Below are 17,975 nucleotides of genomic sequence, written 5' to 3'. Positions count from 1 at the left end.
AAGACCAGAAAAAGAAATCACATTTGGAGAATCAGATGCAAAGGAGATTTTGATTCTAGTCCTTTCGGCTCTTGAGAAATAAGCACAAATGTAAATCCTTATAATAGCACTACCTCCAGGCAGAAGAATGTTACTGTGACGTTCAAACATACCTCTGCACATGATCTCACATCCTGTCTCAAGTTAAAGCTCCGGCTATGCATGAAATACACGTCATCAGGGGTGTAGAAGGTAGGGGGAGATTATGAGCCTCATCAGCTTGGCTCATGAAAATGAATTAGGTGATGTAACATTCACCCAGTCACAACCGATTTTTATGGAGGTCCAGTAAGTGGGCGCAAGCCCTAGTAGAATTACCGCTTACGCCTTGAGCCTTCGTTCAATTCACTGCTGATGCAACCAGCTGGCAGATGTTTCTGCTTGGTCTAAAAGTCTTAAAGCAGACGGATGTCATTTCGATTACCTAAGTGGTGGGTGAGGTTTGGGATCATTCCACCAAGTTTGCCATCTCTGACTTTATGATTTCTGACACCCAGACACTTTCAGGGAAGAAAAATCATAGTAATGAGAAAATCTGAACAAATACCATTTCAGTACTGGACCCCCTGAAAATGTGTTTCTGCTTGATGTGCTGGTGCTGGGGTTTGTTAGTATGAATATGTGCACCTCCACTAGGAGGCGCTAGACAAGCACAAGCCTGCGTTCCTTTGCTCTGTTGCCTTCAGAGTCTGGAGAAGTGTCATTTGACAGACATCTGTCACAGCTCATCTCTTACACACCCTGTCAACTCCCTCTCCCTCACTTCCTTTTTCTCTCTCTCTGACCTCCTCAGGCTGTTTAGCATGTGTGAGTGAGCAAAGCGCTTCAGGAGGAAAAGAAAGACATGAAGGCTGAATTTCTGTCTTTATCACAGTCTACTGCAGTGCTTCCCAACCTTGTTCCTGTAGGTCCTACAAAAGAACACATCTCAGCATATTAATGAGCAAAGGAGAATCAGGCGTGTTTGATTAGGAGTCAGCAAACTAGTTATGTGCAAAATGACATATTCTGACAACATAGTCAACAAACGATGCATTGATTTTACGGCAGTGGTTAAAAAGAGACAGGTTCTTACTATGGTGATAGTATACTAGCATGCTAAAGGGAAAAAACGCCGCAAAATTTAAATTTGGTCATTGATTACTTCACCATCATATCATTCCAAACCCGTAAGACCTTTATAACACAAATTAAAATATTTTCAATGAAATCCGAGAGCTTTTTGACCCTTCATAGACAGCAACATAACTACCACATTCAAAGCCCAGAAAGATAGTATGAACTTCATTAAAATAGCCCATTTGACATCAGTGGTCCAACCGTAATTTTATAAAGCAACGAAAATACGTTTTGTGAGCAAAGAAAACCAAAATAATGACTTTATTCAACAATTTTCTTTATTCGACAATCTTCCGTGTCAGTCCAAAAGAGTACCATAATGAATGCGAGTGATAATGCTGACACAGGATTTCATCGAAACTACTTTAATTTGTGTTCTGAAGATGAACAAAGGTCTTACGAATTTGGAACGACATAAAGGTGAGTAATCAATGACCGAATTTTCACTTTTGGGTGAACTATCCCTTTAATGCACAGAAAACCCTTTTCTGAAAAGTCCCCTACTTCATTCTCTAGCTACCTTTAAAAAGCCAATGCAACAACGCAACAATAAACCTCGCTATTCGATTAGTCTGTTTGTGAATGTCTAGTTGACCATTTCAAGCCATCCCTAACAATAACATAAAAGACAACTCAGAAACCTTCTCAAGAAATCCATCCATAATGAATAAAACTTGATGATAACAGATCCATTACTGTACACTTCTATTATAAATATATAATGACTACAGGAACTAGAGAACCCTTGTAAATGTATGAATGCATTTTAAATGTGTGTGTGTGTAATCTCCATTTATAGGTATCACCGACAGAATTAAAACTATGTGTAAATGCAAAGATGCACACTCTCTCTCTCTCTCTCTCTCTCTCTCACACACACACACACTCACACTCACACTCATTTTTTTGTTTGTTTATTACTGTGAGGCTGCTTTGACCTCCTCCAAGTTAAAGACTTAAAAATATATATTTCCCCCAAAATAGTGTACTTCTACCATGGGAATCCAAGTCAAGGACAATGTGATCCTTTCCTAAATCCCTCAAGTTTGTTTTTTAGCTGTACAAAACACTCCGGAGGAGGGCCTGTTGTTGATGCCTTGAAGCCCCTGGATTACCATACATCTGGAGGGTCCGCTTGACGGACGAGTGAAAGATGGAGAGCGCTCTCCCCAGTGATAATGACAGTGATCTGGCAGCTCTCAGATTGAAGTCAAGGGCCACTGGGTGCTCCGTCAAAAGAAGCAGTGCTGTCGGTCAGGCTCTGAACAGCCCTCCAAAGGGGGCAGCGTTTAATTACCTCAGGTCTCCAGTCGACTCTCCAGCTAAAACAGAAGTAATTGCCACACTTCAAAAACAAAAACACGAAAACTTCCTTGGTTAACAGGGCTGGGGCGACTCAGTAATGCAGAATGCTTCGTAGAGGAGTAATCTGCATGCAAAGCGGGAGCACTTGGCAGTGAGCAGTTCCCTGAAAGTCTCAGCTTGATGATCTAAGCAGAGCTGTAATATTTTTCTGTTAAGATAAGAGACAAACAAAATTGAATCAACAGATAAACAAGTCCCGAATTGGTCTGGCTCACACTGACTGATCCAAACAATCAACAACAAACAAAAGCAGCTTTTAGAATCTTCTGTGAATTCTATTTAGTCTTGAAAACCTATGATTTTCTTCCAGGTGTACACATACTGTACCATGCGAGGTGGGACACATACCTAACCCTAACCCTAACCCTAACCCTTACAGTACCTACTAAGTATTAGGAAATATTATAAGCTTTAAACGGATTCAATGACATAAAAATGTGTGTAGTGTAACAACAGTTTAATTAGGGGAAGTTGTGGCCTAGTGGTTAGAGAGTTTGACTCCTAACCCTAGGGTTGTGGGTTTGAATCTCGGGCTGGCAATACCATGACTTAGGTGTCCTTGAGCAAGGCACCGAACCCCGAACTGCTCCCCGGGCGCCACAGCATAAATGGCTGCCCACTGCTCTGGGTGTGTGTTAACAGTGTGTGTGTGTGTGTGTGTGTGTGTGTTCATTGCTCTGTGTGTGTGCACTTCGGATGGGTTAAATGCAGAGCACAAATTCTGAGTATGGGTCACCACACTTGGCTGAATGTCACTTCACTCACTCACTCACATTGGAGACTCATTAAAATCATTAACACGACTGTGTTATTCAGAAACACAACTACAGTGTGTTGCATGGATAAACATCACAGTCATTCAGCTTGGATTAAGTTTGGTACTATTTTCATTCAGTGAAGCAAAAAATATACAGACATTTCTCGGTGGGAATTTTATTCACCTGTTGCATAAAAAATAACACTGTCAGTGGCTACACAATATTGATATTACTTCTTTTTTAAGTGACTTAAAGCTGCCTCAAAGAGAAACCGACACACAAAAAACAAACCACAACAACAAGAGCAACAGCCCTCCATCCCTAGCCTTTCAATAATTCTTCAGTGGTTCTAATTAGTGTAATTAATTCAGTTTAATGAGCCCTCTTTTCTCAGTCTACACCCTCTAAATCATGTCATAACCACTTTATAAGGAAACTGAATGAGCACTTACGCGTAATGTACTGTAGGTTTTTGTAAATGGCTTTAATGCACAGGTGATGCTGTTGTCTATGAGAGCTGCGTGAAGGATCGGGGTCTAAGAGCTTTCGTGAAGAAAGCACAGGCCAAAACACGTGACGTCATGCCAGGAAAACCACGAGCCCCACTGCTGATAGTCTTAATTAGCTTTCTGACTCAATTAGTTTCCTTAATGAGCGTGTTGGTTGTAAGCTAGCGTTTTGGCTGGTGAAGACTAATTCATAATAAGCCACACTTCAGCTCTGACCTTTTCCCGTCTTGTTATTCAGTTTTGTTCTTAACCTTACCTCTAGCATTTCTCTTCTTGTCATCGGTTTCCGCTGCTTCTGTGATGTACCAAACTCTTCTTTCTCACGTCAGTCTCTTTGTCTTTTTCTTTGTACAGCTAGGATTGTGTAATAGAGTGAAAAGAGCAGCCTCATCTACATTCTCTGAGCTTCAGTCTCGACTCACATCGACTTACAAGACACTAAATGTGACAGACCAAACAAGTCAAACGCACTACAGACAGACATCAGAGAAACCTATGCAACTCAGATCGCTCTAGTGAGACTGTCCAAAAGTCGCTCTGAATAAAACATGTCTGCTCTATTTGCCTCTGAAGCTACTCTATTAACTGATCTTGAAGGAAACACAACATGTGTTTGCAAATGCAGATTTATTAAACGGAAAGTATGTGTTTGTTTCACTAAAAAGGAGTAGCTCATTAGAGTCAGTTGTTCAGGAATTGGTAGGATTAGATTGGCTGGGCTGTAGGCTTTTGATTCTTTTGAAAATTACATCGAAAATTTAATAGACTAATTAAAGATAGTAAAGATAGTCTTCCTACAGAAATACAGTGATATAAAAATACCCGCGCCTCGTTTTGATTTTTAAACGTGCAGTACGTGCTCATGCTTATTTAAAGAAAACTTTTGGAAAATTGGTCAGTTTTGATATTGTGAGTGCCACAAGTAAATAAATGTGTTTATTGCACGTTAAGGCCAAAAAAATAAAAATAAAAAAGCTACCAAAAGTGGATTCGGAACTGCCCTGAGTGCAATTGCAATGTGCGCTTTAGACCCTGCGCTGAGATCGTTAAAACGGGCCCACAGAGTCATATATTTGGGTATTATTTGGAATGCACTGGTTGTGTTGTATAGATGTGATCCACATTTACATTACATTATCATTTATGCATTTAGCAACCATTTTTTTTAACCAACTTACAGCGCACTCAGGCTATACATTTTAATTTTTGTACCAGTATGTGAGTTCCCTTGGAATTAAACCCACAACCTTTTGTGCTGATAATGCAATGCTCTACCACTGATCCACAGGATCACAGCCGGAGCCTGTTCTTATTCACTAATACGAACCGGATCGTACAGGTCATTCTGAATTAGCTACACTATTTGTTTTATGTATTGTTTTGATTAACTAAAAATTAAAGTTAAAACTGGCTCATAAGAGTCATTTGAGCTGGCATTAGTTGGACTACACAGGTCATGCTGTAAGGACTTGATTCAATAAAAAGAATTGGCTCCTAATGGTCATTCAGTCAGGGATGAATCGGACAACATAGTTATGCTGTTTCATTTTGAGCCAAAAAAAAAAAAAAAAAAAAAAGGAATAAAAAAATGTAAAAAGATTGGCTCATAGGTGTCATTTGTTCAGGAACTAGTTAGATTACACTGGTCATGCTGCTTTTCATTTAATAAAAATAACAAAATCATAAAAGCCATTCTGTGTGGTTAGACTAAATTTGTCATGCTGCTCAGTTTTGATTCACTAAAAAGTATACACATTTTTGATTTGCTTCCTTTTTTTTTTTTCATTTTGATCTGGTTCTGCATAAAATCATTTCTAAATGTGCTAAAATCACTGTTGGCCCTGTTGGCCCTCTCACAGCTGCAGCAAATTTCATTCCATTAAAGTAAAATACTATGATTTGCTTTACTTTTAATACAAGATTTAGAATGTCTACTAAATTCCTTTTAACAATTTTAAATGTCTTTTTCAAGCAACTGTAGCTGGAAGAATGCAGTAGGAAAATTTCAGTGCCAATGAGATTTGTTCTGCGATGACTTCATCAAACGGCCAATACAAGGAACACTTACGCAGGCCAACGAACACATATTTTACTCTCTAGAGTAGGTTGGGTGGGAGGGTGGCGATAGAACTACGTCCACCAAACCAAACAATATTTATTGCATTTAAGGTTGAAAGACAGGCCAAACTCTGATCACCTGCATATTTGAGGCGAATCTCGGGCAGCCATGATCATAAATCAGAATTGCAAAGAAAGACACAAGCAGACAGTGATCAGACCCAAGAGAGAGCTCGTCTCCATAATGCCCTGTTCAATCAATACAGGAACGCCCTTTACACGCTTCTATAAGAGACAGCCTGGTGTTCCTCCACTTCACCAAAATTCTTCCTGCCTTATCTGTATGCAAACACTACCAGAGTACAGATAAAGCCAGATAAAGTATATATATATATATATATATATATATATATATATAAATATATAATTATATATGAACATATTTACATATATGCTTTTAAGACTTGCATGCACTCAAGGTATAAGGAAAATATGTTTTTACTTCTTGTTGGTTACACCACATTGGGTTTTAGAACCATGAAATTGGATTTTTTTCAAACTATGGTAGATTATCTTATTGTAGACGACTCCAAAAGCAACACCCTCAAAGCACCGCAAATCTTGGGCTATTTGAAATGAATAGTGTTGTTAAATCATTGCTTGAATGTTCTTGAGACAAAGTCCCAAGTAAGAGTGTAATTGCAAAGTAGCATAGCCCACAAAATAAAGCAAGCAGGCCAGAATTGGGAGTTTGCAGGGTTGGTTTGTTTAGATATCAACAGACGTTGGAGAGAGATTAGTTTGGGCTCACCTCCACAGGGAATCTCCTGCCATTGATGCTGTGCTCGGAGCCGTCTGAACCATTGCTCTGGCCCCAGTGGAACTCAACCTTCTCGGCTTTGAAGCGGCCTGGTAGCCCGGCTCCTCTCACAAAATATTCGTCCTTAAGGAAGATCGCCACTGTGAGGTGCAGAGAAAAGGAAAGAGGGTTAAATAGGGAGGAACTGTGAGATAAAGACCACTTTCTTGGCATTCACATTAACCAAATGCCTTCCAAGGACCAATGCATTTCTGACTGAAAAAAAAGGAAAATGACTTGGGGACACTTCATTTCAGTATTTATGACTATTCATTTAGCTTCCTCAGGGACATAGGCTGACTATTATATGCACTTTCTTTCTGCTGTTGCTGTTGTCCTCAGAAGGCCAGGTCTCAAATGAAGCAGTAATTTGGCTGAGAGAAGACATTTCCCCCTCACACCGTCTCAAATTGCTTTTTTTGATTCCTTTTGTTATTTCATAAAACCCGAGCCATAAAAAAAAAAAAAGAGTCAATCCATAGTAAAAGCTCTTCCATCCAAGAGCATTTAGATTCACAAATTGGTCTTTCGCACCAGGACCGGACTTTAATTAATGAGCGCGACCTTAAATAGCACAGCCTTTGTTGGACAAATTTCCATTTCTGATTGAATTTCAGAGTGATTTTTTTTTTTTTTTACTTGCTGCTTGCCACAAGAGATTTGTGTCCTATTTAAAAGAACGGCTCCTCTGAAACCTCACTTGTAATCTTACCGAAACAGGCTAGTGTCCAACTGCTGAGATATTGAAGCAATCAACTGGTGGCAGGCTGAATCTGTCACCACAGCAACCACCACAGCAAGTGGAGTGACTTGGAGGTGCCAGGGGCAAAAGTAAGACGGCAGGACACACTTTCACACAAATGCACACACTCTCAAGCCTGGGAAAAAACAACAACGCTTTCTGTACTTCTCTCAAGTCCTCTTTAAGTTGTTTGGTCTTTTGTTGATTTCTTTGACGTAATCCGACATGAGAGGGAGCATCGGTTTCATTAGTTATTCCAGTTCTGAGCTTCATGAGCTTTAACAAACAGGCAGGAATTAGACGGCTAAGCCAGCAGGACCTTGGAACGGCAACATGTGAAAACTAGGCTTCGCCTGCCAGCAAATCCTTGATCAATGCAAATGTTTCTTCAAGGTTCCAAGATCTCATGAATTTCTTAAGTGTAATTTAGCGTCGGGTCTGTGAGAAGCTTGCGCACTGGGCAGTCCCACAACACACACTCGCTCGCTCACTTCGAAAAAACACCTCTACGTTTGGAAGAGCATACTAATTTTACGTTTTCTGCCATACACCGTGTGTATACAGTGCACAGTAGGTGATTTCAGATTGCATGGAATAGAACCAAGCTCAACAAAAAACAAAAAACACAAAAAATTATATATTTAGTTTTTCTTTCTTCTAGTGAGCAAGTACGCTGGAACTTCCTTTCTTTTCACAATATTTCCTTTTCTGGATATCTCTAATAAGTGTTTCGCTCAAGTTGAGAAGGTCAAGTAGTCATCTATAGAGAAAATGATTTAAAACATTGATTGAGTCATGCATTATTCAGAGGTGCCAGGTCTGTAGGTTTATTGTGCCGCCCTGTTCCAGGTGATTATTTCGCTGATAAAACACTCATGTGTCAGTTATAAATAGCAGAGCAGCTCTCCATTATTCATAGGACAACAGCGGGACATTTGTCTTCCTCTGCACGGATTATGTTAAGGAGGGGAACGCTGGGCAATTCGTGTCTGTGTTTACTTCCTCAATATGCTCTGCTGCAGTACGGCTTAATGGTGCAAGACTGGAGCATGAAAACCGAATTTGGGTGTAAAAAATTCAGGGGTGGGGGGTGGGGGTCACATCATTGAAGTTTGATAGAGCTTGAAAGTATGAGGGTTGAACACTTCCACTCAATGTAACCTACAGTATACTTTATAGTGGTCAAAGGCATGGTGCTGCAATTGGCATGCATTACTGTTTCATTGAGCCCTGGTGTTCACACAGGAGATAAAGGTTCGAATCTTGCCTGCAACAAATCCTAAATCCATTTCCTCTCCGTTCCAAAAATGTTCAGTCATCCTTTACAGTCTCTAATAAAAACTCTCTAAAATATTTTATATCAAAATACTTATATACTTATCTTCAAACAATTGTGATCTTTACATGCCTTTAGAAGATTTTCAGGTAATTTCATGGGCAATTTTAAATCCAATTCAGCACATTATACTACATGTCCTTATCTTTGATGACATTATGGATCAATTAACTTTTTTTTGTTTTGTTGAACTATCCCCAAAAGATGATGTGTATTTACCGGTTTTGCCTGTATTCTTCATTGATGTCTTGTTGGATGACTCTGCATCAAACCCGTCCAGCGTGAGTTCTTGGTACTCCATCGAGACCTTAGTGTCTTGGTCGGCGATATTGATTGGTGATTGGTTTCTCTCCTGACACTCAGGAAAAGCTGTTGCCCAACCTGTATCTGGTCCGTACGTCCCTGCAGAAGAGAAAGACAGCAAATCAATGGAACATCACACTGTAAACATATGCCGAACCGCTCCCAGACTCACTTTCTTTTTCATAAATGCCAGTCAAAACACGCTAGAATCATCCTGAGACGACCACTTGTCTTCATGAGCAAGTACTCAAACTCACATCCAAGACCTTTGAGACACCCAGACTAAAGCAGACATGATTTGTATGTATTTTTAATTCTGCTTAGAATTTACAAGCACTCAATAGATACAAATATGGAAACAGTTTATAGAAGTTACAAGTGACATCGCAAGACTCATTTCACTGGAGACCCAATACAATTCTGCTGTGGCCCAGTACATATTTGCTAATAAATCTTTAATTTTGTTTTCTTCACAATCTCAGAAGGAACCTCAGATTTCCGTAAAGATTATGATTAATTTGATCAGTTCATTCCCTTGTTTTAATCAAATCATGGTCAGCCTATATTAATTCATTCCAGCACCATTGGCAAATTTTTTGGCTCCAATAAACTGGACTGTTACATGATCTAGCCCAGCGCTACATGTTAACTTTAAGGTACAGATGCTGCACAACAGTAATCAAAAATTAAAACACTGTTGCTTCCAAACTCACCAGAGTTGAACACTTTAAAGGCAATGCTACTAACTTAACTATATTTCTGAGTAGCATAACATAACACCAGCTGCTTTCAAAACAATGTAGCTTCCAGTAACAAGGTATTTTGTCCAACAATTAGCATTACAGCATATTACACTTTGAAAGCAGCTTTCCCAACACTGTGTGGAACTATCAGTGATCAATGTCACACCATAGAGACCCTTGTCATCGTATACACAATAAAATTTAAGTAAGCGCAGGCAATTTTACTTGAGCAGACAAAATGAGACAAGCAAACAAGACAAGGATATTTTAAGAGTCCATTAAACTCTCTAGTACGGTTAGAAGCACCGCTTTGGCTTTGCTCACAGTTAAAGCCTGCCAAATCATAAATGCACCTTTCAGAGCAATAACCACATCCTGATGAGACACTATAGTGCCAGAGTGTGCATGTGCGCATGTTTCTTCTCTCTCAGACTTAGTGAGAGGTGAGCAGTGGTCCACAAACAGCTAAACAGAAGGTCCATCCCTAATTGAAAGCAATCCTGAGCTACCGGCCTTAAAGATGAATTTGTCGACAATTACCCGAGGCCTGCAAGCATCCGGAGCAATCCGAAATGCGTATTTCATCAAATTAGGATTCATCCTCCTCAGCCTCTGCCCTCACTGTGGCCTTGGGGCATATTGATTGGACAGGTCTGGGTTTCATATGGAGCAGCAGAGTGCTATAGATCCGGGCAGCACTGCTGGCTAATGAAAGAGAGTGAGGACTTGCGTGTGAAGAGATTACTCACTCCTTAATGCAGCCCTAACAGGGTTAGAAAAACTGCACACGCAATCTTAATCTCAACCACACCTCAGGATACGCATCTCAGATGAGAAAAACAAAGGTCCGAGTACACAACCTTGCCTCTGAGCAGAAAAACAGAGATTGGTACTATTTTTTTTTTATTATTTGTTTTGCTGGGTTTATTGGTTTATTTGTTCTGTTACATCCATTTTTCATTCGTTTACGCATTAAGCTCGGTCCAGTTTACATTAGCATGTTTATGATATTGATTAGTCCATCTGTTTTAGTATGCAAATTCAACTTACTTTTTGACACGTCAGATTGCATTTTGTAAGTACTTGCTGCATTTCAGCATCGACACAAGGGGTGCTATGAACCTTAATCAGGGTAGAAGCCAAATCTAGTTCAATTCTAATTAAAATAAAGCTGTACAGTCAGTTCAGTGTGATAAAAGGCTGTATAATTTTCTCAATCAATCAACCAACAATATATCGAAAAGCCATAAAAAAAAAAAAACTTCTCAATTAACCATAAAATCTAAAAACTTGTGGCCTCTACTTATCCTCACATCCTAATTTTTATTTGCATCGAATTAAATATACAGTAGCGTATGAGGTCCACAGCAAGCAATAGCATAAATGGTCTTCTACTGTAAGCTGTCAACTGTCACTTTCACATCAACTATTGCCAAGACAGAACATTAGTTGCTGAGCAAGTAAGTGAAATAGTCAATATAGTTAGATTCTTGAATAACAACAAATCTGGTTAAATGGATTAGACATTTGAAGATAACTTTATCACCCTCTGGAGTTATGGAGTTACATTACAAGCACAAGACTGTATGATAAATACAACAGGATGGCATTTTGCACTGCCATGGCCAATCATTCACATCAGTTTGTTTCTTTATGTTGCAAGTAGTTTGTCGAACTGTCGATCAACTTAACCAGCAATCAATTCAAGCCCCCTCCCTTCCTCTCCTCTAGTACAAACACTTTGGTGGCTGGTACAGTATATGGAAAGCTATTCGCTTGAGGATGGAAGGGAAGGTTCAACCCACTCCAACATTAAATGGTTGTGAGAGATCTCAGCCTCCCACTGTTTTGATTTACCCTTCATTCCTCCCTCCAGACAGAAAGGGAGGGAGCAACGACCAGGTGTCAAATCAACATTTCATTCACCTCTGACCTCTCTCTCAGCTCGATCGATACTGCCTCGGTTCACAGTATCCTCTTTTCTTTTTTACTGTGTTGAGAGAGAGAAAGAGAGAAGCTGATGGATCTCCTAAAACGAGATTACATTTTGGGGCAAAAGATGTTAGCTTTGCTATGAGAGCACACAACCATACTAACCATTGATTCTCTCAATTTTTAAAGGCATAGTTAACCTGAAGACTTTAAAAAAAAGTCTTTCATCATTTACTCAGCCTCAAGTCTTATAATCTGTTTGTCTGCCTTCCTTCTTTGTAATACAAAATTGAGGTAAAATGGCCCAGCTGAAGTAAAGGTGAAAAGAAGCAGCTTAGACATTCTGCTAAATATCTCCTAATTATTATAATTTTTTTTAACTGAATTACATTCTGTTAATTAAGCTTTTTTTTTTTTTTAATAAATATTAAATTAGGACATTCTTGGCTTTATATGCAACCACTTCTATAAAACAAAGACAGGGAGAGAATGCAGACCGGTGGATTTCTTTCCCACTCCCTCGTCCCTTTTAGAACCCTTCTGAAAGATGTGCCACTCAAAAAAATCATCTGACAAGTACAACCATGCCCTCATCAAAATGTGTGAAAGGAAGACAGCAAAAGCAAAAATCATTTTCTGCTAATGCTGCTGCTCTCATGCATATTTCACCATGAACTGTCTCCAAATCTCCAGAGAGTTGATGTGATTTAACTGAGAACTTGACTGTAAATATACTTGAATTCTGCGTTTGGCCCCCCAGAGACAATGTGCTTTTCACTCAATTAGCAACAATTCTCCACACAGCTGTGTAACGTACTGACCTTGAACCATTCGGACTGATGCAGAAAAAGTGAGCGCAACAGTGTAATTTATGTTGTGAACAAACATGGGAGAACATTTTAAGAGCATTTATACTTTGTTTGCCCGGTAGCAGCATTGTGACCTGATAAACAAACACACTATTCGGAAAGATGTGGCAGTTTGGATAGGAAAGAGACAGAGAGAGGGAAAGAAAATGAAGAAAATAGAAAAAAGATTTAGAAAATTCTCCTGTGGCTTCTCTTAGGGTTTCTGACGTGTCTATGATATGTCACACTAAGCCTGTCTCTCGGCTGCAGGTGCATTAGTGATGGGTCATAAATGTAGACACACATGTGTCTGTGGTGTTTATGGATTTACCCAGCTTGAATCCATCAGACTGTGTGGCAACCAGTGAACACTGGAGAGAAAGTGTTCTTTTCCCTCTTGATTAGAGTGCTGATGCACACACACACACACACACACACACACACACAAACACACACACTTTACCCTTATTCATAGATGCACCAGTAACAATGGAACCAAATGTGAATACGCAGATTAAAATAAATAAATAATAAATAATAATAATAATATTTCTTGAGCACAAAATAAGCATTTTATAAATTATTTCTCTGTTATATGACACGTAAAACTGGAGAAATGGTCCCAGAAAATTCAGCATTGAAATAAATAAAAAATAAAGATAAGAAATTAAAAAAATGAATTAAAAAATAAAAACAATAAATAAAATGGCAGTAATATTGGTATCATAAGATATTATAAGAAACACAAAATCTTACTGCCTCAAATGTCTGAATGATTTTATGTATGTATGTGTGTTTAATCTAAACCCTTGTTTTTTTTATTTATTAGATTTCAACATTAAATTTTAATATGGATTTACAGTTATAGAGACAAAACTATTAAATACATATTTTATATTAATATTAAATATGTGTATATGTATATATATATATATATATAAATAATGCAACACAAAAGGAAAGCCACTTGAGGAATGCTAGAGCACATTTATTGGACACAAATCATGGTTTCCAAAAGGCTCTTTATCGTCCTCCATAATGCACTGGACCCTATTAAAGAGGTGCTTCCTCTGACACAACTTCTACTTTCTTTAATTAGATCAATGATTGGGCTTAATTACTTAAACAGGCTCTGTAGCATCAGCGCCGAAGCGATCAAAGCTGGGAAAGAGAGAGACCTGAATAGAGACACTGAATCGTAGGCCTGTCATCGTCTCCACAGGGGCCAGTGTTACCATAATGTGCATTAGGAATTTGACAAATAAAAACACTTTTGGAGAAACAAACTAGGAAAATAATTATGAATCAAGTGGCATAAACACAGCTGATTGGCATTGACACTTTGGAAGTCTTCAATCCATGTGGGACGAATCACAGCGTAAAATCTTAGGAAGAAGAAGAAAAAAAGAGACTCTAGGAGAGACTCTAAGGAACCATTCATGCTAACAGGCTAACAGCTAATGAGTGAAGAGTCTATACTGACGCCTTTCTGAATGACTGGTTTGTGCAATCTTAATGCAATGAAAGCTAGAAACACTAAGAAACACAATGAATTTGACTGCATAAATACAGCCAATCTTTCTCCCTCCGAAACCAGCCATCTTGGTAATGATGGATGCTACGTGACGTTAGCGCTTGGCTGTTTGAAGTGCAGAGGTGGACAGGGTAAATGTAGCTTGTCTGGCGGAGTGTTGTGCTGTGTTAATTAGATGTGGCGTGTGTTTATGTTTGTGTGTGTCCAGGCAAGAAGAGAAGACTGGCTGTAAACCCAGTGGGACTCGAAGCCCATGAGCAAAAGCTGTCAAGAGCGACTGGAGATCCACATGCTGTCAAAGAACATTTCACGGCGGCCCACAGTAGACTCAACACGCGCACACACACACATAAACAAAGAAAAATAGACACATTCTCAAAGAGTCAGATATATTTCCACAAAGAGTTCTCATGAAAAGACAGATTTCACGCCTCTCATGCACCTCACACAAACTTTGTCATCTTTGTGTCATCCACACCCCATGACAATTGTATTCTAGGTGCACAGGGGTGGCAATATTACATTCGAGACAATGTCTACAGCCCAATTTGCATGCTATCCATCCTAAATTACACGCGAAATTGGAATCAGCATGTCCCAGATCATAGTACTTTGGAAATATAGCATGCCAAAGCTACCCAGATGGTATGCTATTATTGGATTTTCTGAAGACTTGTTTAGCTAATATTTCCCACAACCCCCTTATGCAACAGAAGACAAGGAGTGACGGTTTCTGCTGAATTTGCTGAAAAAAAAAAGGGTGAGAAGTGCAAAGCTAAAACTGCCATGGCAGTTTTAATAAAGCAATAGATGTGTGTGTTACTCTGATATTACCAAAGTAAAATAAAAAAAATTCTAGTGTGCGATAAAGATAATCATTCATTTATATAAAAACAACACCAACACTCATGAGAAAACAAATAAATATTTATTTTATTTTATTTTAATAAATAAAATGCATTAACCACTAATTCACCAAAACATAAAATTGTTACAAATTACCATGAGAGTGTGTTGCTTCTTCCAAAAAACATAATTCATTAGTCTAATGATTATTGTGAATAAGCAACACAGCAGATTAGCAAGAATGTGTGCTAGCAAATATACAGTATGCTAGCCTATTACAATGGCTTCAACTCGGCTTATCCAAACACAAATCTTAGTCTCAACAGTTTTATTAATATGTATGAAGCTTTAAATGATTAATAAATGCAGCTGATGATTCTAAGGTTATAAATAAAGCTAGATAGAGATGCTAATGGGTAGCCTACAGTACATATCAGTGGTAACAGTCAAGGGACAGGGTATGTGGTATAAGGATAGTATCTTAATACAGGTATAGTGCCTTATAACACTCAAAATTATGCATTTATATAACAAGCAAAATACACAATTTCAGTGGATAATGTAATGCAAATTACCATGCAGCTAGTCTCTGATTCTCCTGTTGATGTATTCAGTTTAGCTAGTTTACAAGAGTGAAAATATGGTAAGACTTAAATAGTCATGAATGCTACATCTATAACATTTTTGTACAATATAACTTTGATTAAGTGGAAATGTGCTATGTAGGGGTCTTATAGCTTCAGTAAAAGAAATGTTTTAATGAATATGTATAATTATAATTTTTTTTTATTTTATAGGGAATTTAAACAGAATCAGTGTTTTACGGCTGGTCACTGAGTCGGCCAGTGATTCACTGAACAAGCCGTATCACATCAACTCTGCAATAGATATTAATATCCAAAATAGTGAAAACACTATTAATTAGCACGGAAACAAGATTGGGAGTTTAAGACATGTACTTGTAAGCACAAAACAAAAGATACTTATCTTTTTCAATATGAATAAGACTATTGGATAAATCTAAGACATATAAAGGAATCTAACACAAACATGAGCGCTCATACATTCCCACAGTTGCAGAAAGATAGAAATTGAGGAAATAATGTGTTGTGAAAAGTAAAAATGTAATCTCCCAAGTTTATAGCAATATGTGCAATCGATTGAAAACAGTCGTAGTTGGACTAGGAGACACAGCGTTGTGGCAAAACTCTCAACGGAAAATAAAATAAATTAATGTAAAGGAATAAAAGTAACGAGACTAGATGGTTTTTCTTCTCATCATGGTTAAGTAGCAGTGGTCATGCAAGCTGAAGCACGCTTGAATGGCGCTCGAAGGACACAAAAAGTGATGGCAAAAAGCATGGCTAAAAGCCAAAGGAACGGCAAAAAGCAATGACTAAAAGCATTATTTGATGGTGTCCTGAGTTTTTAAACCGGGCTGTCGGACTCTTGACCAATTACTACGCTGCTTAGCTTGGGATGTTGCTATGTTTCTCCTCCCAATACACAAATCAAATATGTTAACTTATCAGTCACATGGTCTGAATTCTCCCACTATAGCAGAGTATAATTTGGACATGATTTCTATAACAGAATATAATAAATTTTGCTAAGTATTGATTGATAGAAACGTTTAAAGCATGAATTTTGTAATTCATACATACCAAACATGAATATAAACCTATGAACTAGGGGTGTAATGATTCACTCTTTTCTTGATGCATTGATCTTGAAACGGGTTTTTGAATTAATTTGAAATAAGAATTGAAATATATCAAAAAATATATACACCTACATTTTCTTCAAGCATGATTTAATGGAGATTTTGAACAATATTCATGCCTTCACCCGCTGCACTACTGCCGCAAGATTGCACTCGTGCTCAGTTCGAATGAATGATAAACAATGTCACTGAATCGAATGTATGAAGGAAACTGTTAAAATAACCGAATCATTAACAACAACTTTGAAATAAGAGCGCAAGGTTTATCTGATAATCAGATGCATGAAAGTAGCATTCGTTGGTATAGCAAACAGACATTGTGCATGTTTTCTTTCAAAATCATCATTCGCCGATGGAGAGGAAAAGTTAAATACTATAGCATTTTATTTAATGAAAATTAGATTAAATTTTCACACTGAAAGAGAAGTGATCTCACGCTCAAAAAAGAACTTAAGACGTACCAGGAAATGCCTAATATGGACAAAGAGATCTATAGCTGCAGCTAAGCTGAATAAAAAGCAGAATGAACTGGTGAAACGTTAAGACAAAAAACACAATAAATAAAATTTATTAATGATGCAGTGCTAACTGACATTTAATTTATTACAGTAAAAAAACTATTAAGTATATTTTCTACATAATTATGTGCAGACATTTTTTTATAATTGTTTGTAGTATATAACACAATCATAAAATTGCCATTAGGAAAAAAATATAGATTACAAATGATTGATTATTGTCCTGCAGTGTATTTGATTTCTTATATCAAATCTATGTGTTTCTCTGTTTTGCCAACACACTCCAGTCTGGATCCAGAACACCTGAAAAGAGATGATGCTGACCCCTCAGAGGACCTCAGATGATGCTAACCCTGAAACAACATACTAAACTAACAAATATTGCTACTTACTATGCAATCATATAATAATTGCTGTTAATAGTGTTCATCGTCTGGTTGACTACGTCTTGTATTAATCTTTCTGAAAATTCCTATCATATGCATATAAACTGACTGTCACCACTACTAAGCTACTACTAAATATTGTAGAAACTTTTCTGTAAAGTTGCTTTGCAATGATTTGTATTATAACAAGTGCTATACAAATACACTTGAACTGAATTGAATCAAATTCAAAAGTAAGAGATAAGAAAAGTAAAACTAATAATAATACATATTAGTATGTTAACAAAATAGATTTGTATCACGGATTTACATGTAATAGTCATGCTGTGCATCTCTTTGACCATTAATCTTGGTTAT

At 37.9% G+C, this 17,975-nt stretch overlaps 1 protein-coding gene across 2 annotated transcripts in view; it reads right to left on the bottom strand.

Moving 5' to 3' along the window:
• Nucleotides 1-17,975, bottom strand: part of ptprga (protein tyrosine phosphatase receptor type Ga) — a 217,052-nt gene that overhangs the window by 75,919 nt on the left and 123,158 nt on the right. For both annotated transcript variants that reach the window (XM_026242518.1, XM_026242517.1), the window contains exons 3-4: nt 9,005-9,187; nt 6,660-6,808 (exon numbers count right to left, since the gene is read on the bottom strand). In XM_026242518.1, the coding sequence (XP_026098303.1) occupies nt 6,660-6,808; nt 9,005-9,187 (332 nt within the window). The remainder of the gene's footprint in view (nt 1-6,659; nt 6,809-9,004; nt 9,188-17,975) is intronic.

Source organism: Carassius auratus, unplaced genomic scaffold (assembly GCF_003368295.1).
Source record: "Carassius auratus strain Wakin unplaced genomic scaffold, ASM336829v1 scaf_tig00001591, whole genome shotgun sequence".
Taxonomy (NCBI): Eukaryota; Metazoa; Chordata; class Actinopteri; order Cypriniformes; family Cyprinidae; genus Carassius; species Carassius auratus.
This window is presented reverse-complemented; position numbering and strand designations above follow the sequence as displayed.